Source organism: Anolis carolinensis, unplaced genomic scaffold (assembly GCF_035594765.1).
Source record: "Anolis carolinensis isolate JA03-04 unplaced genomic scaffold, rAnoCar3.1.pri scaffold_9, whole genome shotgun sequence".
NCBI lineage: Eukaryota > Metazoa > Chordata > Lepidosauria > Squamata > Dactyloidae > Anolis > Anolis carolinensis.
This window is the reverse complement of record NW_026943820.1, coordinates 27,182,955-27,208,959: the sequence shown is the minus strand read 5'-3', so window position 1 is coordinate 27,208,959 and position 26,005 is coordinate 27,182,955. Positions and strand designations below refer to the sequence as shown.

At 45.1% G+C, this 26,005-nt stretch overlaps 2 protein-coding genes across 4 annotated transcripts; one reads left to right on the top strand and one right to left on the bottom strand.

Moving 5' to 3' along the window:
• Positions 1-430: 430 nt before the first annotated feature.
• Positions 431-20,497, top strand: matcap1 (microtubule associated tyrosine carboxypeptidase 1). 3 transcript variants are annotated; one of them, XM_062961762.1, is made up of 7 exons: positions 431-1,119; positions 5,496-6,075; positions 11,758-11,901; positions 13,814-13,946; positions 15,223-15,528; positions 16,288-16,385; positions 17,847-20,497. In XM_062961762.1, the coding sequence occupies exons 2-7, from the start codon at positions 5,551-5,553 to the stop codon at positions 18,009-18,011; spliced, it is 1,371 nt and encodes a 456-aa protein (XP_062817832.1). In that variant the 5' UTR covers positions 431-1,119; positions 5,496-5,550; the 3' UTR covers positions 18,012-20,497. The 3 variants fall into 3 exon arrangements, with proteins under 3 accessions (XP_062817832.1, XP_062817833.1, XP_062817834.1); XM_062961763.1 differs by lacking the exon at positions 431-1,119 and adding an exon at positions 1,561-2,121; XM_062961764.1 differs by lacking the exons at positions 431-1,119; positions 5,496-6,075 and adding an exon at positions 11,532-11,654.
• A 1,760-nt stretch (positions 20,498-22,257) lies between these two features.
• Positions 22,258-25,575, bottom strand: ciao2b (cytosolic iron-sulfur assembly component 2B). The gene is made up of 5 exons (XM_003230173.4): positions 25,348-25,575; positions 25,184-25,263; positions 23,404-23,529; positions 23,218-23,263; positions 22,258-22,488 (listed from the first exon to the last, which is right to left on the bottom strand). The coding sequence occupies exons 1-5, from the start codon at positions 25,502-25,504 to the stop codon at positions 22,391-22,393; spliced, it is 507 nt and encodes a 168-aa protein (XP_003230221.2). The 5' UTR covers positions 25,505-25,575; the 3' UTR covers positions 22,258-22,390.
• Between the last annotated feature and the right edge of the window lie 430 nt (positions 25,576-26,005).

The window sequence follows — 26,005 nt, the reverse complement described above, 5'->3', positions numbered from 1 at the left end:
CCTTAGTTTGGGGACCCCTGATCTAAGGGGATATAAGGTCTCCCCAGTACAGGAAGTCCCCAAGTTACAAACAAGATTGGTTCTGTAAGTTGTCGAAGGCTTTCATGGCCGGGATCACAGGGTTGTTGTATGTTTTCCGGGCTGTCTGGCCATGTTCCAGAAGCAGCATTCTCTCCTGACGTTTCGCCCACATCTATGGCAGGCATCCTCAGAGGTGGTGAGGTATGGAGAAACTAAGCAAGGAAGATGTGTTGTCGAAGGCTTCCATGGCCAGGATCACAGGGTTGTTGTATGTCTTTCGGGCTGTGTGGCCATGTTCCAGAAGCATTCTCTCCTGACGTTTCGCCCACATCTATGGCAGGCATCCTCAGAGGTTGTGAGGTAAGGGTTACCTCACAACCTCTGAGGATGCCTTACCTCACAACCTCTGAGGATGCCTGCCATAGATGTGGGCGAAACGTCAGGAGAGAATGCTTCTGGAACATGGCCATACAGCCCGAAAGACATACAACAACCCTAAGCAAGGAAGGTTTATATATATATATCTGTGGAAAGTCCAGGGTGTGAGAAGAACTCTGTGTCAGTTGGAAAGCCAGTGTGAATGTTGCAGCTGATCACCTTAAGTGCAACATTCCAATGAACCTTTCCAATGCTAATTAAGGTGATTAAATGCAACATTCACCCACATGGCCCACATGGCAGGCATCCCCAGAGGTTGTGAGGCATGCACTCTTTCCTTCTTTCTCTCTCTCTCTCCTTTCTTTCTCTTTCTCCATTCATCCAATGCTTTTTCATCATTTCAAAATGTATTTGTTATGCAATGCTTTTGACACGAAATAAAAATTCTCTCTCTCTCTTCCCCCCTCCCTCCCTCCTTCTTTCTTCCTGGGGAGGGAAGGAGGGCAATGGGTCAAGGCAAGCAATTGGGGAGACCGGGATGCGGAGAGTACTTTCTCCCCGGAATATTTCCAAGCGGGCAGAGCGAGCCCCGTGCCGGGAGGGTGGGGCCAAGGAGGGCCGGAGGCCAGGCGAGGAGACTGAGCATGCGCGACACAGAAGACAGCCCCCCCCCCCCCTTCTAAGACTCGCAGGGCCGCTTTGGATCTGGAGGAGGGTCAGGTAAGGGAATGGTCAAGGAGGGAGGGAGGGGGAGGAAGGAAGAGAAGAAATGAAGGAAGGAAGGAAGGAAGGAAGGAAGGAAGGGAATAAAGGAAGGAAGGAAAGAGGGAAGGAAGGAAGGGAATAAAGGAAGGAAGGAAGAGAAGAAGGAAGGAAGGAAGGAAAGAGGAAGAGAAGAAAGGAAGGAAGGAAGGAAGGATAGAAGGAAGGAGGGAGGGAGGAAGAGAGAAATAAAGGAAGGAAGAAAAGAAGGAAGGAAAGAAGGAAGGAAGGAATAAAAGAAGGAAGGATGGAAGGAGGGAGGGAGGAAGAGAGAAATAAAGGAAGGAAGGAAGGAAAGAAGGAAGGAAGGAAAGAAGAAAGGAATAAAAGAAGGAAGGGAGGAAGGAAGGAATAAAAGAAGGAAGGAAGGAAGGAAAGAAAGAAGGAGGGAAGAAGGGAAGGAAAGGCCTGGGAATCCCTCCTTCCTTCCTTCCTTCCTTCCGTCCTTCCTTCCTTCCTTCCTTCCTTCCTTCCTTCCTTCCTTCCTTCCTTCCGTCCTTCCTTCCTTCCTTCCTTCCTTCCTTCCTTCCTTCCTTCCTTCCTTCCTTCCTTCCTTCCTTCCGTCCTTCCTTCCTTCCTTCCTTCCTTCCTTCCTTCCTTCCTTCCTTCCTTCCTTCCTTCCCTTTGTCTTCTCCTTCGTGGCAGCGGAATCCCCCCCCTCCCTGCAATGGTCCAGATACAGGGAGGGGTCTCTCCTTGGATGGAAACGAGAGGGAGGGGCTTGTCTGAAGGGCTCCTCTTTCCCTCCCACCCCCTCCTCTCTGAGTCAGGACCCCTCCCCACCTCTTGCCCGCCTTTACCTGGCTGTTCTGGGTTGGGGTCCCTCCCTGGCCCCTCCCCTCTGAACCCCCCCCCCCCCTTCAGCCACTCAGCCCCATTGTGATGCCAGGAGGGCCTCAGCCCCTGCCTCCCGGCCAGTCTCCTGCCTCCAGGTCTGGCTCTGCAGGTGACTCAAAGGCAGTTGAGTGGACACTTCCTCTCTTTGGGGTCCTTGGGTGGCAGGCTTTGGCAGAAGGGGCCATTGGCTATGAGATTTACCTTCTAAAGTAGGCATGGGCAAACCTTTTTGCCTTGGGGCCGCATTGTGGGCCTGACCGAGAGGGCTGGGCCAGAAGGAAGGGCAGGCAGGCACACCAGCTGCTCACCCCATCCTTATGCCGGGAGGGTCTGGAGAACAAGCCCTATGAGGAGCGGCTTAAAGAGCTGGGTATGTTTAGCCTGCAGAAGAGAAGGCTGGGAGGAGACATGATGAGGGCTATTTACAAATAGAAGATTAAATGATAAAGACGACCCGGACTGATTTACGGCTACAGCACAAGGATTTTGGATGAATGGATTTTAATCATATTTTTATATTGTTTTAATTGGATTTTCATTGCTGTTTTAATTATGTGTAGGCATCGAATTGTTGCCAATTTTGTACACCGCCCTGAGTCCCTTCGGGCGAGAAGGGCGGGATATAAATGTTGGAAATAAATAAAATAAATAAATACGTGAGGGGAAGTCCTAGGGAGGAGGGAGCAAGCTTGTTTTCGGCTGCCCTGGAGATGAAGACACGGAACAATGTCTTCAAACTACAGGAAAGGAGATTCCACCTGAACATTTTATTTATTTATTTATTAAACTTATATACCGCTACTCCCAGTTTGGCTCGGAGCAGTTTACAAAAATAGATTAAAACAATACACTTGGCTTTAAAATAACAATAAAAACAAACAACAATAAAAACAAAAGAAAAACATCAGGAAGAACTGTGAGAGAGATCTGTTCAGCAGTGGAACTCTCTGCTGCGGAGTGTGGCGGAGGCTCCTTCTTTGGAGGCTTCTAAGCAGAGGCTGGATGGCCATCTGTTGAAGGTGCTTTGAATGCGATTTCCTGCTTCTTGGCAGAATGGGGTTGGACTGGATGGCCCATGAGGTCTCTTCCAACTCTATTATTCTAATTTTTTTTTTTGTTTGTGTGCCAGGAGCAACTTGAGTCACTTCTGGAGTGAGAGAATTGGCTGTCTGCAAGGATGTTGCCCTGGGGACTTTGCCCAGATGTTTTTGATGTTTTCACCATCCTTGTGGGAGGCTTCTCTCATGTCCCCGCATGGAGCTGGAGCTGATAGAGGGCAAGACAGGTGACGGGCCTTAGTTTCCCCATGTCTGGCCTAAGGGGTGAGTCAGGCCTGAGGCTGTGAGGAATTGTGGGAGTTGAAGTCCAAGTTTGCCCAGGGCAGGAAGGGAGGGAGGGAGAGAAAGGCTCAGGCTGGCCATCCTGTTGGGAAATCTGAGCTGGTCGGCTCAAAATAACCTTCAGTTGGGGCGGTTCCGCCATAAATATAGCAGAGTCCCACAAGCCAACTCCATAACCAGCAGAAGCTTATCTGTAATGAGCTGGGATAAGCTTCTATTCCTCAGGTCGGCAGAGTCAGAACTCTAAGTTCAAAAAGTATGCATTGAAGGAAAAGAAATACATTCTTGATAGAAATGCTGTCAGATGATCTAGCTTCCTAAGTCTCATCTTAGGTAAAAAGTCCATGCAGTTACATTTTGCCCACAGAGAGGCAAAATGTGCATCCTCCTAGATAGATAATAGGCATGTCCGATCGATGAAAAAAATGTTTCAGTTCTCGTTTCTAAAGTAGGGGGTGCTGGTGCTTCGATATAGAAAGTATTTCCGATTTTTTTCACCCTAAAATTTCGGATATTTCTGAAAATTCGTAATGATTCTTAATGTTTCTAAAATGGCAGACGCGCATGCGCAATCGCTACACACTGGGCTTGTATGGCAATCTTCCATGTGGACGCAGGGGACGTTAGCCCTCACCTTTGCGTCCATCGTGGAAGCTTCTGATTGGCCGGGAAGCGGCAGCCATGTTAGGCTGCACTAAGCTCCCATTCAAGGTAGGTTGCAGAAACAAAAAAAATTAATTTTTTAAATATATATATATATATATATATATATATATATATATATATATAAAAAAATTGGGGGGGGGGGGGAATTAACGAAACATTAAGAGACAATTAGAGAATGGGCCAACAATGGTTCGAATTACATTGCTGGTTGCGCTGTGAGACAATGTCTCGGAATGCATATCAAAAAGCGAGAATAATCCGAAATAATTCTGATATACGATTCAAAACGATTTTTTGGACATGTCTAATAGATAAATAGATAGATACCCTGTTTTCCCTAAAATAAGACATCCTCAGAAAATAAGACCTAGTAGAGGTTTTGCTGAATTGCTAAATATAAGGCCTCCCCCAAAAGTAAGACTTAGTAAAGGTTTTGTTTGGAAGCAGGCCCGCCAAACAGAACACCTGAGCATGCAGGATCGGTAAATGTACGTACTATAAAGTGTTGTACATGGAAATATTGGTAGTAACAATAAATTCTTGATAGGATTCACAGTTTGTCTGGTTATGCTGGTTTATGATCACAACTACTGTCCAGTATATAATAAATGTTTAATTTTTTTTGTTCAACTATAAATGTGAATTCTTCATGGAAAAATAAGACATCCCCTGAAAATAAGACCTAGAGCATCCTTGGGAGCAAAAATTAATATAAGACACTGTCTTATTTTCAGGGAAACACGGTAGATAGATAGAAAGGAAGGCAGAAGACAAAGGCGAATGACCACATGGCCAGCGAAGGGCAATATTTATTTATTTACAACATTTATATCCCGCCCTTCTCACCTGAGGGGACTCAGGGCGGCTTACAAAAATTGGCAAAATTTAATGCCCAAAATGCAATCATAAAAATGAAACAATATAAACAGATCCATTTATAACATTGTTAAAACACATTATAAAAACCTTAAAAACGTATATATAATTAATTCCATTCGTCCGAGATCCTCATGCTTCATCCTTAAATCAGGCCATGTCAACTTTGTCATTTACTCATCAAAATCTCAGCAGGGTAGGAGCCTGTCGGATATCTCCAGGGAGGAGAAATTGCCTCCTCGAATTCGATTGCTGCATCATCAAAGGCAGGTGGGGAGAGTGGCTAGGAGGAGGAGGAAAGACAAAGCCCTTTTTTTGGGAAAGCATGCCTAGGAACGTGGGGAAAGGAATCCCTCAGCTTGGCCCTGTCTCTAGACTAGTTACTGTCTCTAGACTAGAGGACTGGGAACTTGATGACACAAGAGACTTGTGCAGTTCAGGGATGAAACTCAACCGCTTCATCCTCCTCCTCCTCTGGCCATGTAAGGTGCTGAAGAAAGAGGCCCAGCATGGTGGCCTTGGTCTCTCTCTGCTGCTGCTCCTTCCGTCCTTCCTTCCTTCCGGTCCCTGAGCTTAGCCTCTCTTCATCTTCTTCTCGTTTTGTCTCTCCCACAGGCTCCCTTCTCCGGGAAGGTCCCTGCACAGCTGATGCCAGGCGCCCGGGAACGCGATGGTGCTGGACTCCGGGAGGCGGCCCTTCCGCCCGCCCTCTCCGCCGCGCCTGGGGGTCTTCGGCCCAGACCTCCCCGGGAGGAGGAGGAGGAGGAGGAGCCCCCCGCCCAAGGGAGAGTGCCCCCCGGCCCCGTATGACGGGCACCCCCCTCCGACCCCCTCGCTGTCGCCCTCCCTCTCCCTGGAGTCGGACTCCTCCTCCTCCTTGGCTCCCCCCGCCCACACGGCCCCCCGGGGATGGATGCGCCGGAGCGAGAGCAGCTGCGCCGTGAACCGGAGGGAGCCCCGGGGCCGGCTCCTGCGCAGCGCCAGCTCCCTGCCGCACCTGGCCAGGGACAAGGGCGGAAAGGGCCGGAGGAGCCCCTGCCTGCTGGTGGCCTTGCGCCCCACCAACCTGGAGCAGGAGAAGGCCTCCTTCTTCCGCTCCTCCTTCGCCTACAACCCCCAGTTCCAGTACGAGGAGCCACTCCCCACAGCCGTGCTCGACAAGTACCGGGAGGCCTCCGGGCAGTTCCTCCCCCAGGTGAGATGTCTAACGCAGCCCCCTTTGTTCTGCCTTCCTTTCAGGAAAATCGCCCTCCAAGCGCCTCCTAGCACAGCGTTTCTCAACCTGGGGGTCGGGACCCCTGATGGGGTCACAAGGTGGTGTCAGAGGGGTCTCCAAAGACCATCAGAAAACACATATTTCTGGTGGTCTTAGGAACCCTTGAGAAGGCTCAGTGTAGGTGAACTACAACTCCAAAACATCATACTCGTACATCATACGTCATACATCTACAACTCCAAAACATCATACTCATACATCATGCATCTACAACTCCAAAACATCATACTCGTACATCATACATCTACAACTCCAAAACATCATACTCATACATCATACGTCATACATCTACAACTCCAAAACATCATACTCATACATCATGCATCTACAACTCCAAAACATCATACTCATACATCATACATCTACAACTCCAAAACATCATACTCATACATCATACGTCATACATCTACAACTCCAAAACATCATACTCATACATCATACGTCATACATCTACAACTCCAAAACATCATACTCGTACATCATACATCTACAACTCCAAAACATCATACTCATACATCATACATCTACAACTCCAATACATCATACTCATACATCATATGTCATACATCTACAACTCCAAAACATCATACTCATACGTCATACATCTACAACTCCAAAACATCATACTCATACATCATATGTCATACATCTACAACTCCAAAACATCATACTCATACATCATACATCTACAACTCCAAAACATCATATTCATACATCATACATCTACAACTCCAAAACATCATACTCATACATCATACATCTACAACTCCAATACATCATACATCTACAACTCCAAAACATCATACTCATACATCATATGTCATACATACAAGCACGGCTGGTGGGGACGAGAGACAGGGCCTTCTCGGTGGCGGCCCCTCGGCTGTGGAACTCCCTCCCCAGTGACATCCGGCAGGCTCCATCCCTTTTGGGGTTCAGGAAGAAGCTGAAGACCTGGCTATGCGCGCAAGCGTTTAATGAATGAACTCAGTTAGCATTGACATGGATCGGATTAAGGCTTTTGCACAAGGTCTGATGGATGATTGGTATATATATTTGGTGTTGCATTGTTTTAAATTTTATATATTGTATTTTATTATGTTATTTAATTATTTAACTGTTTTACTCTTATTTTATTGTATTATGATGTACTGGTAGTGATCCTACCAGTTGTGTAAGCCGCCCTGAGTCCCCTCGGGGAGAAGGGCGGGGTAGAAATATTGGAAATAAATAAATAAATAAATACATCTACAACTCCAAAACATCATACTCATACATCATACATCATACGTCATACATCTACAACTCCAAAACATCATATTCATACATCATACATCTACCACTCCAAAACATCTTATTCATACATCATACAACATACATCAACAACTCCAAAACATCATACTCATACGTCATACATCTACAACTCCAAAACATCATACCCATACGTCATACGTCATACATCTACAACTCCAAAACATCATACCCATACGTCATACGTCATACATCTACAACTCCAAAACATCATATTCATATGTCATACATCTACAACTCCAAAACATCATACTCATACATCATACATCTACAACTCCAATACATCATATTCATACATCATACATCTACCACTCCAAAACATCTTATTCATACATCATACAACATACATCAACAACTCCAAAACATCATACTCATACGTCATACATCTACAACTCCAAAACATCATATTCATATGTCATACATCTACAACTCCAAAACATCATACTCATACATCATACATCTACAACTCCAAAACATCATATTCATACATCATACATCTACCACTCCAAAACATCTTATTCATACATCATACAACATACATCAACAACTCCAAAACATCATACTCATACGTCATACATCTACAACTCCAAAACATCATACCCATACGTCATACGTCATACATCTACAACTCCAAAACATCATACCCATACGTCATACGTCATACATCTACAACTCCAAAACATCATATTCATATGTCATACATCTACAACTCCAAAACATCATACTCATACATCATACATCTACAACTCCAATACATCATACTCATACATCATACATCATACGTCATACATCTACAACTCCAAAACATCATACTCATATATCATACATCTACCACTCCAAAACATCATACTCATACGTCATACATCTACAACTCCAAAACATCATACACATACATCATACATCTACAACTCCAAAACATCATACTCATACATCATACACCTACAACTCCAATACATCATACTCATACATCATACATCATACGTCATACATCTACAACTCCAAAACATCATACTCATACGTCATACATCTACAACTCCAAAACATCATACTCATATATCATACATCTACCACTCCAATACATCATACTCATACATCATACTCATACGTCATACATCTACAACTCCAAAACATCATACTCATACATCATACATCTACAACTCCAATACATCATACTCATACATCATACATCATACGTCATACATCTACAACTCCAAAACATCATACTCATACATCATACATCTACAACTCCAATACATCATACTCATACATCATACATCATACGTCATACATCTACAACTCCAAAACATCATACTCATACATCATACATCTACAACTCCAAAACATCATACTCATACATCATACATCTACAACTCCAAAACATCATACTCATATATCATACATCTACCACTCCAAAACATCATACTCATACGTCATACATCTACAACTCCAAAACATCATACACATACATCATACATCATGCCAGGAAGACATCATACTCACCTGAGAGCCAGGAAAATGTTCCATCTTGTCTCCTGTGCCATAGCAACATGCTATGCTAATTTTACACACACACACACACACATATATATATATATATATAAATAAAATATACAATAATTTATAAATATATAATATATTGTATATACTTATAATATTGATAATAATATTATAATGTAATACAATATTATACTACTAATAATATAATATAATAATATAAATTATATATTATATATTAAATGTAATATATAATTATCCAAGCCATTTTTGTAGTCAATGTTTTCAATATATCGTGATATTTTGGTGCTAAATTCGTAAATACAGTAATTACAACATAACATCACTGCGTATTGAACTACTTTTTCTGTCAAATTTGTTGTATAACATGATGTTTTGGTGCTTAATTTGTAAAATCATAACCTATATTTTTAATATATATATTTTATTGAAGTTTTGCCTTATAAGATAGAGTAAATTAACATCGAAAGAGTGAGAACATTTGATTGTATAGAAAGTGGGAAACTGAGATTTAAAATCATAACCTATTTTGATGTTTAATAGGCTTTTCCTTAATCCCTCCTTATTATCCAAGATATTCGTTTATCCAAGCTTCTGCCGGCCCATTTAGCTTGGATAAGTGAGACTCTACTGTATTTGATCCCATGAAGGAAAATACATCCTGCATATCAGATATTTACATTATGATTCATAACAGTAGCAAAATTACAGTTATGAAGTAGCAACGGAAATTATGTTATGGTTGGAGGTCACCACAACAAGGGATCACGGCATTAGGAAGGTTGAGAACTACTGTCCTAGCAGATGGCCAGTCAGGCCCTGCTTGATAATAATAAGAATCATAGATTCATGGGCCATCTAGTCCAGCTCCTTTTATTCTGCCCTCATGCAGGAAAAGCACAAAGTACCCCAACAGATGGCCATCCAGTCTCAACAACAACAATAATAAAGTAAAATGATTCCAAAAGAATCTTAAGGTGGCAAGCTAGACTAGGAACGTGCTCCTTGCCTCCTTTGTTGCTTTGCAATGTACCTGAGCGAGGTAGGAAAAGGCAGGAGGAGGCAGGCTGGCTCTGCAGAGCTCTCCAAGGTGCTGAACTTCTTCTCAGGTTGGAGCTCAGCATCTTGGAGGCCGCACTCAGTTCTCACAGAGGAGAAACAGGAGCAGAATGTGTTTTCCCCCCAACTTGGGGCCTCCAGCCATTTGGGGGGCTGATGATGATTATTTATTATTATTATTACTTATTATTATTATTATTATTATTATTTTATTGTATGACACAGCAAACAAGATAGACATGCTGGATTTCGTATCACAAAATCACAAGTCGAACACTTCCCAAGCGTTTAGGACTCTGTGATGTATTTTCGGATGATGCTCGCAGATCCCAGTCGGGTGGCCTTTTGCAGCTGACAGATCACAATTTTGTCAATGTCTATTGTTTCCAAATGCCGGCTGAGATCTTTTGGCACGGCACCCAATGTGCCCATCACCAACGGGACCACCTGCACTGGTTTCTGCCAGAGTCTTTGAAGTTCAATCTTAAGGTCCTGAGAGCGGCTGAGTTTTTCCTGTTGTTTTTCATCAATGCGACTGTCACCTGGGATGGTGACATCAATGATCCAAACCTTTTTCTTTTCCACAACCGTGATGTCTGGTGTGTTGTGTTCCAGAACTTTGTCAGTCTGGATTCGGAAGTCCCACAGTATCTTTGTGTGCTCATTTTCCAATACTTTTGCAGGTTTGTGATCCCACCAGTTCTTTGCTGCTGGGAGGTGGTACTTGAGGCATAAGTTCCAATGAATCATTTGGGCCACATAGTGTGCCTCTGTTTGTAGTCTGTCTGTGCAATTTACTTACAGCAGCTGAGGATATGATCAATGGTTTCGTTGGTTTCCTTGCACAGTCTGCATTTTGGGTCATCAGCTGATTTTTCGATCTTGGCCTGAATTGCCTTTGTCCTGATGTCTTGCTCCTGGGCTGCAAGGATCAGGCCTTCTGTCTCCTTCTTCAGGGTCCCATTCGTGAGCCAGAGCCAGGTCTTCTCCTTATCAGCTTTTCCTTCAATTTTGTCAAGGAACTTTCCATGCAGTGTTTTGTTGTGCCAGCTGTCAGCTCTAGTTTGTAGTGCGGTTTTCTTGTACTGGTTTTTTGTCTGCTGTGCTTTGAGGAGTTTCTGATTTTTGACTTCAATCAAAGCAGGTTCTTCACTTTGCTTGACATATTCTGCCAAGGCATGTTCTTCTTTGACTGCTTGTTTTACTTGTAAGAGTCCTCTGCCCCTTGATCTTCTAGCCGGTCAACATCACTGCGAGGGAGCAGTGAATGATGAATTATTATTATTATTATTATTATTATTATTATTATTATTATTATTATTATTATTGTTATTATTAACTTTATTTATACCCCACCTTTCTCTCCATAGGGACTTGAGGAGGCAAGTTTTAAAAGTGCAATACAAAATTGATTAAAAAACAACAATTTTATAATACTGTGCAGTAAAAACAGATTAAAAAATACAATCAATACACTTAAAAGTGCCTTTAAAACTCACAGTCCCCTCACATAGATGCTGTGTAGAGTGGACCAGGAGGGTGCCTTTCCCAAGAGGATCTTTCTCAGAGTTCTTCACCCACGTCCCCTGTCCTTGGCAGAATCTACCTGGCAAGTGGGTCTGCCTCTTTGGGGGTCTCTTTTTGTGGGTGGGTGGGTGGGGTGCCTGGTTTCCGTGGGAGCCTATCGGAGGCTGAGTGTCTTTGTCTTTCCCGGAGGCGCTGCGCATCATGCATGCTGTCCTGGACCGGTACGGCACCTACGAGGACTTTGAGGCCATCAACGGCGGGAAGCTGCTCAGCAAGGGCCAGATCTGGTCGGTCATCCGGAAGTACCTGCAGAAGGAGGGCTGCTCTGGGGAGGTGAGAATACCAACAGGAAAAGGCATTGGGGAAAGGAGGTATGCCTCCTGGAATGTGTCCCGATGGACATTCATTCACAAAGGTTTGCACGGACACACAGCCTGCTTTTGCAGGTTTTTTAAATCCCTCCAGAGTAACTTTACGGTCCTTTCGGAGGATCTATAGAGGTCTAGATAAGTGTTAGGACTCTCAAGGTGTGATGTCTTTGGACGTTTATTTATTTATTTATTTAATTTACAGTATTTATATTCCGCCCTTCTCACCCCGAAGGGGACTCAGGGCGGATCACATTGCACATATAAGGCAAACATTCAATGCCTTAACATAGAACAAAGACAGAGACAAACGCAGGCTCCAAGCTGGCCTCGAACTCATGACCTCTTGGTCAGAGTGATTTGTTGCAGCTGGCTGCTCACCAGCCTGCGCCACAGCCCGGGCATCATATAGGTTGGGAGACCTAGAAATGCCTGCAGAAGTGTTATCCCAAGGCATCTCTAAACCCTCCAGTGCTCCGAACACTATCTCAACCACCTTGAAAATCTGGAATAAAACATGGTATGGATTTCTCGGCCCTCTTCTTGCCTTTTGTCCCATTGCTTAATCTATTCATTTCTCCTTCAACTCTGTCTCCAATTGGGATGGGCAAAAGGATGGCCAGGGGTCCAACATTGTCCCCTCAAAGGCCCTCCACTCCGCAGGTGAACAAGTGGCCGTCCAGCTTGTGTCCTGAGCGTGAGCCCTGTCCAAAGAGCCTGTCCCTCATTCATTCTTCAGTGACAGGTGGGATGGATGGTGCCCATGAGTGCTGTTGCACCCCAAGGCAGCGTGAGCACTGGAAACCAAACAGAGACCAATAATCATATAATATCTTTATTAAAACAATAATAAATTCAGGAAAGAATAAGTGGAAAGGATGAGTGAACAATAGTCCTTTAAGAAATTGTATGGATTATTCCAAAGAGTTGAAGAGATATGTCCAATATTATTGTCCAAAGTCCAGAAACCGAAACACACTCAAAACTGTTGGGAAGTTCTTGAGCGGGGAAACAACAAGAAAGCAGAAGTGAATAACAAGGTCCAAAGTCACTAGGAAGTCTTGGATATCAAGGCAGGCAGAGGTCGAAGCTGAAAGCAATCCGGATTCAGGAACAAGGCAAGGACGTGAATTTACTCCGGATTAAATCGGGAGTCGCAACTCGGCTTGGCCGCCAGGAACAGAAGACTTGGCTTGGTGAAATCAGGGAACTGGAAACGGTGAAGTGTTCTCAGAAGTCGCTACGTTGACACCACGAATTGTTCACAGTGCAAGACACTTTTATGGAACTTAGATCTAATCAAAGCGAAGGGAAACCAACTCCCCAAAGGTTCCCAAGGAAATCTCCTATCCATTATCCCCTCTAGATGCCAATCGTTGACTCCTTCGAAGCTCCTGTTTTACTGATCTCTGGCGATGCAAAAACTCCCTTCTGTTAAAGGATACATTCCCTGGGGAACTCGGAACATCTGGTTCTTCCACGGGAGTCATGTTTTCAGTATCTCTCCCAATTAAGGAAGCATCGGAGCTATTCACAGCTGGGGTCTGTAATTGGAAGGAGCTCGGAGAACTGGGCAAAAAGTCAGAATAAGCTTCATCCTGGTCAAAGTTCATTTCTGAACCAGGTTCAGAACCCAAAAGTGGCTGGGGTATAACAAGTGCCCTACCATGGGGTGGAGATGGGGCTGGTCCTCCATGCTAGGCCAGAGATGCCTTCAGGGCTTCATTCCCACTCCCTCTGTCGCAAGGCCTCAGCTGAGCCTTCTCGCTAGCATTTGATGGTCAATGCGGCTCCCCTTTGCCTTGACTGTCCAAGCCAGCCTTCCTGGGGTGCCTGGGGGGTGCAGCTTGCTCTTCCTCTCCCTGTGCCTCTTCCAGGTGGTGGTTCAGCTGACGGAGGACCTCCTCTCGCAGGCCGTGATGATGGTGGAGAACAGCCGCCCCACGCTGGCCATCAACCTCTCGGGGGCCCGGCAGAACTGGCTGGAGGGGATGCTGCGCCACGAAATCGGTCAGTCTGGGGCGCTCCTGCCTGGCGGGCATGGGGTGGGCCTGGGGTGCGAGGGAGGGAGGGGGCAGAGCCTGTGTGATGGGTGGGGCAGGCTGGGGGGGGGGGGCTTTCCTGAGCACCTGGCTGCTCTGCGTTGAGGCTGTATGCACAGATGTCTATAATACACAGCAAAAAGGAAAAGTATGGTATATAATATAATACAAGGTAAGTTGTGTTCAAATTATACACTTCTATTGTAATATAGGTAAAGGTAAAGGTTTCCCCTGACGTTAAGTCCAGTCATGTCTGACTCTGGGGGTTGGTGCTCATCTCCATTTCTAAGCCGAAGAGCCGGCGTTGTCCGTAGACACCTCCAAGGTCATGTAGCCACTGGCATGACTGCATGGAGTGTTGTTACCTTCCCGCCGGAGCGGTATCTATTGATCTACTCACATTGGCATGTTTTCGAACTGCTAGGTTGGCAGGAGCTGGAGCTAACAGTGGCCACTCACGCTGCTCCCGGGGTTTGAACCTGGCACCTTTCGGTCTCCAGCTCAGTGCTTTAACGCACTTCGCCACTGGGGCTCCATTGTAATATAATCCCTTGTATATTACAAATGTGACAATAACTTATATATTCAAAACTGTATAGGTAAATAATTGTTGTTCTAAACCAGGGGTCCCCAAACTAAGGCCCGGGGGCCGGATGCGGCCCTCCAAGGTCATATACCTGGCCCCCGGCCTCATTTATAATATATTTTATATTAGTTTTAATCATATAATACTAATAATTATAATATATTGTGTGTACATACATCTGCTCTGAGTTCCCTTTGGGGTGAGAAGGGTGGGATATAAATGTAGTAAATGAATAAATAAATTTTAGACTTAGACTAAATTTTAGACTCCCCCAGAGTCTGAAATGACTTGAGGACACAACAACAACAACAACAATCCTAATTAACCTGACTATCTCATTTGCCAGAATCAGACCCACACTGCCTATTGAAAGCCTGATAGGTTTATGTTGGTTAAATTTGTTTTCATTTTTAAATATTGTATTGTTCTTTCATTGTTATTGTTGTTGTTTTGCACTACAAATAAGATATGTGCAGTATGCATAGGAATTTGTTCAGTTTTTTTTCCAAATGATAATTTGGCCCCTCAACAGTCTGAAGGATTGTGGACCGGCCCTTTGTTTTAAAAGTTTGAGGACCCCTGTTCTAAACCATTTCGGGTCTGAACTGGGTTTAAAATAAACTCCTGTCCTCTCCTCTCCCCCGTACCCCCTTTGCAGGCACACACTACATCCGTGGGGTGAACAACGCGCGGCAGCCGTGGCACACCCCTGAGGGCCGGCAACAGTTTGGTCTGCAGGCGGCCAACCCCACGGAGGAGGGCCTGGCCAGCATCCACAGCGTCCTCTTCCGCAAGCAGCCCTTCCTCTGGCGGGCCGCCCTCCTCTACTACACCGTCTACCAGGCCGGGCACCTCTCCTTCGTCGAGCTCTTCCAGCAGCTGGAGCCCTTTGTGCGCGACGCCAACGTGCGCTGGGAGTACTGCGTGCGGGCCAAGCGCGGCCAGGCCGACACCTCGGGGCCAGGTTAGGGGGTCGGGTCAGGCAAGGGGGGGAGGAGGGGGCCCGCACCCGCCACGGTCTGGCAGGAAGCCCAATGTCCCCTCCCTCCCACTCATTTCCTGTTGTGTTTTTAGTGCCCAATTCCCATTTTTATTATTAATAGATCTTTATATTTAAGCCAATTTCCCCACCCTATTCTTCTTCTTTGGGAGGCCTCTAATGGTGATATCCATAATGGTGTTTTTTCATATAACTTTTTTTTATATTTCTCCCATATCTTAAGAATTGAGGACCTTATAAAACAAAATTATTTTCTATCTTTTTTTTTTCATACCAGAGATAAGAGTACCACCCTAATCTCAGGTCTATTCCCTTCAGATTCAAAAATTTGGCTATTTTCAAGTTTTGCCCAATCTTTGGCCCACAATAGTGCTGCCGCCTCAAAGTATAGTTTTAAATCAGGTATAGCTAGACCTCCTCTCTTTCTTTTATCAATCATGTATTTTACTTTAATTCTGGGTTTCCTTTCTTCTTTTTTTGCCAAATAAACTTCATTATATCTTTATGCCCCCCCCCCCCGCCCCAAAAAAAAGGCCGGCCAGAATCCTGAACGGGATCTTATTAACAGCTTGTTTATTTTAACTTCTTTTGTACCACGGGTTGTATGTTGTATGTATGTCTATGTGCTAAATGTTTTGATACGGCCAATGGGCTAATCAATAAAATGTGATTGATTGATTGACACAATAAATTCAGAAACATATCCCTCCCTCCCTCCCCCAGGCTGCTTCAGCAAAGACCAGGTCTACCTGGACGGGATTCTCCGCATCCTGAGGCACCGGCAGACCATCGACTTCCACTTGCTGGCCGCGCTGGGGAAGGTGAGCCTGGGAAGGAGACGGGCAGTGCAAAACGATGGCTAAGAAAATTAAGAAAAACCCCAGAAATGTACTTACTGGTCTTGTTTCAGGAGAGAATGGGCAGAGATGATGTAGGAATTTGCCAGTATAGTTATGTGGCCGTGAGAATCATTATAGCAAAATTGTGGAAGAGGGGGAAAAGAATTAAGAAGTAGAGTACAGTAGAGTCTCACTTATCCAACATTCGCTTATCCAACATTCTGGATTGTCCAATGCAGTCTGCCTTTTAGTAGTCAATGTTTTTGTAGTCAATCATTTCAATACACTGTGATGTTTTGGTGCTAAATTTGTAAATACAGTAATTACTACATAACATTGCTGTATATTGAACTGCTTTTTCTGTCAAATCTGTTGTAAAACATTATGTTTTGGGGCTTCATTTGTAAAATCATGGAATTTGATATTTAATAGGCTTTTCCTTAATCCCTCCTTATTATCCAACATTTTAACTTCTCCAATGTTCTGCCGGCCTGTTTATGTTGGATAAGTGAGACTCTACTGTATATCCAAATGGCATAAGAGGAGGACACAAAGACAAGTTCGCTCTCAAATGGACACTGGCCTTTGGGTATTTAAAAAAGAAGGCAAAAATATATTTTCAAATAGCCAAACAGGGGATCTATTAGTGTAAGGACGATTTTTGTCAGATACTGGTTCCATATGGCATGGTGTTGGAAGTCATGGACAGGGGTTCACAGGTGGGAATGGGGAAACAATACTTGCATCTGGATTGTCGAATCTTGAAGATCGTATGTTGTTTCTTTTGTCTCTCTCATACCACAATAGAAATGTATACAAAAAAAGGAGACAGGCAGAGAGTGGGGAGGGCAGTGGTGGCAATGATTACATGGTTTACATTAATATGTTGTATTACTGTTTTATCTTTTTATATTGTGACTAGCTGTGCCCGGCCACGTGTTTCTGTGGCTTATGGGAATCCTTTGTTGGCCAGGTGGAATAGCAGTGAATAGCCTTGCAGTCTCAAAGCCTGGCCGTATTCTGGAGTAGCTGGAGCTGTTTGTTGTATGAACGTAGAGGCATGGATGAGGGGTTGTGCTGCCAAGTTTAGTGTTTCTGGGATGTGTAGTTTTGTTTTGTCCTAGGCCGAAATTTCATTACCCTTTTATATATATAGATTGTGTTGTGTTGCTTATATTTTGTTCTTATGTTGTTTGGGCCGCTGTCCCATGTAAGCTGCCCCGTGTCCCCGCGGGGAGATGGTGGCAGGGTATAAATAAAGTTTTATTATTATTATTATTAATGACCCACTCGGGGCCGCAATGCAAGCTCTGAGGGAGAACCCCAATGGGCTGGATGGCCATCAGCCGAGGATGCTTTGAATGCGATTTTCTGCTTGGAAGAATGGGGTTGGACTGGATGGCCCATGAGGTCTCTCCCAACTCTATGATTCTATGATTGCAGGTCTCCTACGAAGACGTGGAGCGGCTGAAGGACCTCGGGGCGCTGGAGAAGGCCCGCATCCCCCACTTCATGCTGGACCTGGAGCGCTACATGCAGCAGCTGGACCACATTGTGGCCACCAACCGCCTGGACGAGGAGGAGCTGGAGCAGATGCTGCCGGACTGAGCCCCGGCCCTTGATGGACCCGCCCCAGAGCGGCCCAAGCTGCTTGCTTATTCCTTACGCATAGGGCGTCTCTGGAGGGCCTGGCGGAAGTTGCTTGCGTCGTCGCAGTTGACTGATCCACCGATGAGGACTTTTGTGGGGAAAGGAAACCCTGGATGCCCTACCTCTGGAGTGGCTTATTTATTTATTTGGGGGGAGGGCGAGGGGGTGGTGGGAAAGCCGATTTCCCTGACACTCCTTAGTATGGCACAAGCCATCTCCTTTCCCTCCACCTGGCTTTGTCCAGACTTGGAGGTCCATAGCGTTTTCCCCCTTTTCCGCTCTGCTGCACAGAGCACATTGTGGGCTCATAGACCTGGGGGCCATCTAGTCCAGCCCCTTCCTAGCAGGCAGCGATGCGCAGCAGAAGCCACTCCGCACGCCCTTTAAAAAAGCAGGGCCCACTGCCTTCCACACTTGCTCCATCCTTGCTCCATGCATTCTTCTACAGCCAAGAATTACGTGGGGCTGAAGCTGGGCTACAGGTTTGTCTGGAAGAGAAAAGCCAGTCGTCCAAGAAGGGAAGCTTCGTGGTTCTGCACACTGGTCCTCTTTTGGGGCACCTGGGAGTCTCCAGAGTGTAAAAGGAAGAGGCCACTATAACTAGAAATGTAATCCAATAATCTATATATATAAAAGAGTGATGGAATCGTGGCGCCAAACAAAACAACAAAACTAAAAGCCCCCCAACCTCAAAATTTGACAACACAACCCATCATCCACGCCTCTAGATTGATACAACAAAACATCACGTCAAGAACCTCCACGGGGCCTTAAAAACCCAGCCGTGAGCCTGGTCCGAGCTGTGGGCGTTGTATAAACTATAAAACAGTAATTTATTTATTTATTTATTTATTTGCAGTATTTATATTCCGCCCTTCTTTCTCACCCCGAAGGGGACTCAGGGCGGATTACAATGAACACATATATGGCAAACATTCAATGCCAAAAGACAAACAACATACATTAGAGAGACTCAGAGGCATTTTTTAAACATTTTTCCAGCTTCACGATTCCAGCCACAGGGGGAGCTGTTGCTTCACCGTCCAGTAGTGGCTGTACTTCCTCATTCCTTTCCTCGTGTTTTGCTGGCAGTTTTATGGTGTTGTAAATTAGCCTCCCGCATAAAGTGTCCCTAAATTTCCCTAATTGACAGGTGCAACTGTCTTTCGGGGCTGCATAGGTCAACAGCAAGCCGGGGCTATTAATGGTCGGAGGCTTAACCCGACCCGGGCTTCGAACTCATGACCTCTCAGTCAGTAGTGATTTATAGCAGCTGGTTACTAGCCAGCTGCGCCACAACGCGGCCCCGCATACAATTTCTATGTATGCTATTGTCATAGAACATTCAATGTACAGTCAAGGATGATAAAGAATCAAAATATACTAAATGCTTCACAAAACACGTCTCTAAACCAAGATATAATCAGTGTGTTACCAACACACATACATTCATAGAAAGTAGAACTCTATATTCAGAGTTTGTGAGTCCAATGACCACCAGAGTTCATGTTTCACATGGAGGACTGTATAAATCACTAATTGTGAGTCCACATCTAAAAGTCCAAGTTAGTGATTTTTTTTGTGAAGCATTTAGTATATTTTGAATTTTTATCATCCTTGGCTATACATTGAATGTTCTAGAACAATCTATATATATAAAAGGGTAATGAAATTTCGGCCTAGGGCAAAACAACAAAACTACACATCCCAGAAACACTAAACTTGGCAGCACAACCCCTCATCCATGCCTCTACGTTCATACAACAAAAAGCTCCAGCTACTCCAGAAAACGGCCAGGCTTTGAGACTGCAAGGCTATTCACTGCTATTCCACCTGGCCAACACAGGATTCCCATAAGCCACAGCAACGCGGGGCCGGGCAAAGCTAGTAGCATATATAGAAATTACTGTTTTATAGTTTATATTATTGGATTACATTTCTAGTTATAGTGGCCTCTTCCTTTTGCATTTCAGGGAATCCCTTCTTTGTATTAGTCTCCAGAGTGTGGCAGGAGACCCTCCCCAAACCCTTCTTTTCCTCCTCAGAGTGGGGGGAGGCAAGGCCAGATGTGGAGCACTGGGCAACTGTACAGGGCAGCCGAACTGCCACGTGCTTGCAGGGCTTTCGATGTATCTTAGTGAGTCTGTCACGCTCAAGAATGGATGGACATCTGTTGGGGGTGTTTTGAATGCGATTTTCCTGCTTCTTGGCAGGGGGTAGGACTGGATGGCCCATGAGGTCTCTTCCAACTCTATGATTTTAAGTACTGTAACAAAGATCAGCTGAACATTTGGAGGAGAAAAATGAAATGTGGACCTATGAGGTTCGGTGCCTGAAAACAAATTCCTGGATTGCGCAGAAAGCTTTTTTTTTTTGGGAGGGACCCTGGACCTCCCGCGCCCTACAATAAAACATTTTGCAGCTCACAAAAGAGCGCAGTGCGAGTGCAGGAGGTGGCATATTCTTGACAGGTGAAGCTATGGCCACATTGGTGCCTTACTCAGAAGCAGAGACGCGACAGCCCTGCAGAGAAGGACGCTGCCTGCTCCTCAACAAGGAAAGGGCTCTCTTTCTTCTGCTTGATTTGTGCCATAGCAGCCAGAGCCTCTGCTGAGCTACGGTGTCCAGCTTAAGGGCTTTGCCTGGGATCAGATTTGCTTCTAATGAGGTAAGAAGGGCTTTGGAAGGGCAGCGGGTGCCTGAGGGCATAGAAAGACTCATAAGAAGGACAATCATTTGCGAACTCACAAGATGTGGACCATAGTGATGTTACAAGGGACAGGTTTTAGTGATGCCATTCAGCACAACATATTGAGCATCAACTGCAGCTTTTTACAAGGGTTGAATGAAAAGTAATGCCTCCACCTTTGTAACTCCTCCTGGTCTGCAGCAGGTACTGGCTTGTTCAGGAGACTCTCCTCTACAGTTCAATTTGATGGAAGCCTTAGAATGAACGGTTGTGTTGTTAAAGTACGAAGTATGCAACCCTGTGCAGACGGAGAAGCCTTGGCATTGAATGGTTGTGTTGTTAAAGTGCCAAGTATGGAACCCTGTGCAGACGGTCAGTCAATACGACTTAAGCAATGTGCAGTCATTGAATTCTTGACAGCAGAAGGTGTCACCCCAAAGGAGATTCATCAGAGAATGCAAGCTGTTTAGGGTGATTGTGTTGATGTGAGTCCTGTGCGTCGTTGGGCAAGTAAGTTTAAGGATGTTGAGGTGGGAACATCTGACTTGCATGACAGAGTTGGACATCCTGTGACAGCAACCACTGAGTTTCACAAGCAAAAGGTTGACAGGTTGATTCAGGACGATCATTGTATCAGAGAGAAATTTCAAGCATAATCGGCATTTCACAAGAACGTGTGGGTCACATTATTGCTTTGCTTGGCTATCAGAAGATCGGTGCATGATGGGTTCTGTGAGACGGTTGCAGAAACAGAGTGTTGACTTCTTCTGTGACGGCTTCAGAAAACTTGTTCATCGTTGGCAGAAATGTATCAAATTGTCTGGTGATTATGTGGCAAAATGAATAGTGGTAGTTAAAGAGCACATTCAAAGGATTATTTCTGCATTATTAAAATATTCCCATCCAAACAAAAGTAACGAAGGTGGAGGCATTACTTTTCATCCAACCCTCGTAGTTTTCAGTAATAGAACAATGCAGTAGACCTTTCACTTCAGTGGGGGTTAGGGGTGCAAAACCCCTAAAAACCATAATACAGCTCTATTAATATCTGTTAGCGATGACAGCTAAAGTTTAGAGGTGGTCTGTTTTACATGCCAGTGCCTTTTGGGATGGGAGAATCAAAATCAATTGCCCATTTTTGGAAACAAGATACATGTTTACTTGGATGTTGGATCATTTAAACAAAGCCTCTCTTTCTATTCTTATAACAGCAGTAACTGACAAGAATTTATATGGTATATAAAATGTATTAGGATCAGGTTACAAACTTCACATTATAGTTTGAAAACATGTAAGCTGAATAGCATATGCTGTCAGAGCCATCAAGTAGTTTCTATACAACTTGCATATAGACACACAGTTTCCCTGAAGCTGATGGTGCAGAAACCTCTGTAGCTGTGTTCAAAGCTCTCTTGTGGCCTGATTTTGGAGGGTTAAAGAGGGCCCAAAACGAATCTGCCTCCATTAGACCCTGTTCACCATTAGAATAAACATGTTCCTTCAGTCCACGCAGACTCATGAAGCACAAATTTTAATGGTGTGTCTTCCGTACAAAAGCAAAGAACGAGTGAAAGAATGTCAATCATCTGAGGCACATCTAGCCAGAGCTGCTGCTGCTGCTGCGAATGGGACTCTTCCGCCAGACGCATCAGGACCGCCCGGAGAGGCACTGGTTGACCACTTCCAGCAAGTGGCTGTTCTCCAAGGCGGCTGCCACTCTTTCCTTGTCAGCTAATTGCTTGTTTACTGTGAAAACAAAATCCAGGAGGAGAAGCAAGGGGAGATGTGCACAGGCCAACAACCCATACCCAGAATGGCCCAAACGCTCAACATAAATGCAACACACACCCATTTTGCATTCAGGCGCTGTACTGCCTCTATTGCTCATCAGCCTTGACACTGGGCTTCGTCTTTTGCTTTCCATCCCTCCCATTCTTAACTAGGAGTTGTTTGCAAGTCAGATATTTGTAACTTTTTTGAGCATTTCTGCCCTTTATGTTGTTGAAGGCTTTCACGGCCAGAATCATTGGGTTGCTGTGAGTTTTCTGGGCTGTCTGGCCATGTTCCAGTAGCATTCTCTCCTGATGTTCTGCCTGCATCTGTGGCAGGTATCCTCAGAGGTTTGTTCAGAGGCTGCCTGCCATAGATTCAGGAGAAACATCAGGAGAAAATGGGCTCCAACAGACTAAGAGTTCCTTCTCCCACCTTAGACCTTTCACAAATATATAAACCTCCCTTGCTTAGTTTTCCAATATACATCACAACCTCTGAGGATGCCTGCCATAGATGTGGGCAAAACATCAGGAGAGAATGCTACTGGAACATGACCATACAGCCTGGAAAACTCACAGAAACCCATTTCTGCCCTTATTTCTACCAGCACACAGTGGATCACCTTGTGGGGAAAGGGACAAGGTGGAAGGGAATGCCGGCATATCCCCTCCCTCCCTCAGTGTTTGGGGACTGGGCTCTTACCTGCGTGCTCCGAGGCATGTGTCCCTTGCGTGATGTGGACGTCCACCTGGCAGAAGGAAGAAGGAAGGCAGGCAGGCCTGAGACCCAAGACCGGACCTCTTCACCTTCTATTAGATAATTCTGATCCTACACCAGATGAGAGCCTCCTGGGCCTTTCTGCTCCCCCCCCCCCCCCCCCGCACTCACCTTGAACCTTTCGGGCAGGGAGCGGATGAGCTTGACCTTGATGGACAGGCCAATCAGGGTGGCCATGCTGCAGTGCGGGATAGTAGGCGTGAAGGCCACTGAGACAGTGCTGTTGGCATCATTGGCCTGCAAGAGACACAGCGTTGTGAGCAAAGTGCTGCCCAGCAGCCCAACAGAGCCCTGCATCTGGGGCTGAGAGGCATCTTCAAGGGATCTGATGGTGGTCAAGCAAGTGGAGTATATAATATACTTATGGAATGATGTCCAGGCTGGGAGAACCACTGTCTGTTAACCAAGTGTGAAGGGTGCAGTTAGCAAGCTTGATTAGCAAATGTGGGATAGGATCCACCTATCAGTATGTGAGTAACAATAAAGGTAGTCCTCACTAGCTGATTATGCGATCTTCATAGTAACTCACATGCTAGTGGGTAGATCCTATTCAACAAGATTGCTAATTACACTTGTTTAACATACAATGGTTATTTCCTCCCACCCTGGACATTCCACTATCCGTTACCACGATCAGATCTACTGAAGATGCCAGAAGGCACAGGCAAGATGCAGGCAAAACATCAAAACTATCTTTATGCAGATATACAAACACACACCAAGACAGATAGACAGATGGAAATAGAAATAGACAGACAGATGGTATATATAGAGAGATAGATATCTGTATAGATTTTGATAGACAGGCAGAAATAGATAGACAAACATATATATAGAGAGAGGGATGGAATCCCAGATACTTGGACCCAATATGCATGTATGCTGTGTTGTTATGTACATGTAAAACAAATAGATATAGATAGTAGATAGATGGATATATATATATAGATAGATAGATAGATACAGTAGAATCTCACTTATCCAACACTCGCTTATCCAACGTTCTGGATTGTCCAACGCATTTTGTAGTCAATGTTTTCAATGTATCGTGATATTTTGGTGCTAAATTTGTAAATACAGTAATTACAACATAACATTACTGCATATTGAACTACTTTTTCTGTCAAATTTGTTGTATAACATGATGTTTTGGTGCTTAATTTGTAAAATCATAATCTATTTTGATGTTTAATAGGCTTTTTCTTAATCTCTCCTTATTATCCAACATATTCGCTTATCCAACGTTCTGCCGGCCCGTTTATGTTGTATAAGTGAGACTCTACTGTATAGGGACAGATAAACAGATAGATGGCTGTAAGCTTTCTGGGCTGTCTGGTCATATTCCAGAAGCATTCTCTCCTGACTTTTCGCCCACATCTATGGAAGGCATCCTTAGAGGTGGTGAGGTGTTGGCAAGTGGGGTTTATATATCTGTGGAATGTTCAATGCGGGGGAAAGAACTCTTGTCTGCCTGAGGCAAGTGTGAATGTTGCAACTGGCCAGTTTGATTAGCACTGAATAGCCTGGCAGCTTCAAAGCCTGCCTGGAGGAAACACGAATCAAGGAACATGAAAGACACTACAGACTAATTCAACCAGAGAAGTCAGCCATAGCAGAACACTTGGTGAACCAATCTGGCCACAGCATATTATTTGATAACATAGAAATGCTGGACCACTCTGATAACCACCACGTCAGACAGGCGGGGACAAAATGAGAGATAGATGGGAGACATAGTCAGATAGAGACCTAGATGGATAGATTTATAGCAGGCCTGGGCCTAGTTGGGCCCTGAGGGTGTTTTGGACTCCAAGGAATGATGGGAGTTGAAGTCCAAACACCCTCAGGGCCCAACTAGGCCCAGGCCTAATGTATATAGAGAAGGATGGACCTTGACGCGCGCCTCCTCGACCACGTTGAGCTCCTCCAAAGTCAGCGGGTGCTCCGGATCGGAGATGGCCCGGATGAGGTGTGCGGAGGGACGTTAAGGAAGGCCTTCCTTCCTTCATTCTTTCCTCAGCCCCTCCCTCAACCCTTTCCGCTGGAAAAGGATATCGAAGACCTCCCTGCCGTCGATGGCGTCCGGCAAGGCCTCGTCCTCCTCGCGCGGCGTCACGGCCCGCTCGCCCTGCCGCCGGAAGACCAGCGGGTTCGCGTTCTCCAGCGCCGCCCCGACGCCACCGAGGCCCGTCCCGCCCGCCATCCGCAGCATCCCCGCCGCGGAACGCCTCCGCCGGGGCACGCGCAGCCGGGGAAGGCCGAGCGCGGCGCACCCGCTTCCAGAGGCGGGACCGAGAGGGCAGTAGAGAGGGAGTCAGGCTTGCGCGCCCCCTGCTGGCCCGGATGGCAAAAGCAAATACAATCACTGGGCCATTGTGAGATTTTCCAGCAGCATATACAGTAGAGTCTCACTTATCCAACGTTCTGGATTATCCAACGCATTTTTGTAGTCAATGTTTTCAATATATCATGATATCTTGGTGCTAAATTCGTAAATACAGTAATTACTACATAGCATTACTGTATATTGAACTACTTTTTCTGTATAATTTGTTGTATAACATGATGTTTGGGTGCTTAATTTGTAAAATCATAGCCTAATTTGATGTTTAATAGGCTTTTCCTTAATCTCTCCTTATTATCCAACATATTCGCTTATCCAACGTTCTGCCAGCCCGTTTACATTGGATAAGCGAGACTCTACTGTAATGAT

Bases quoted from the DNA above. Each gene is read 5' to 3' on its own strand.
- matcap1 (XM_062961762.1), top strand. From the start codon at position 5,551: ATGGTGCTGGACTCCGGGAGGCGGCCCTTCCGCCCGCCCTCTCCGCCG. The intron at 11,902-13,813 runs GTGAGAATACCA...TGCCTCTTCCAG, and splicing joins AGGAGGGCTGCTCTGGGGAG to GTGGTGGTTCAGCTGACGGA. The intron at 13,947-15,222 runs GTCAGTCTGGGG...CCCCCTTTGCAG, and splicing joins GATGCTGCGCCACGAAATCG to GCACACACTACATCCGTGGG.
- ciao2b (XM_003230173.4), bottom strand. From the start codon at position 25,504: ATGCTGCGGATGGCGGGCGGGACGGGCCTCGGTGGCGTCGGGGCGGCG. The intron at 23,530-25,183 runs GTCCATCCTTCT...TGTCTCTTGCAG, and splicing joins TCGAGGAGGCGCGCGTCAAG to GCCAATGATGCCAACAGCAC. The intron at 22,489-23,217 runs GTAAGAGCCCAG...TTGTTTTCACAG, and splicing joins ACATGCCTCGGAGCACGCAG to TAAACAAGCAATTAGCTGAC.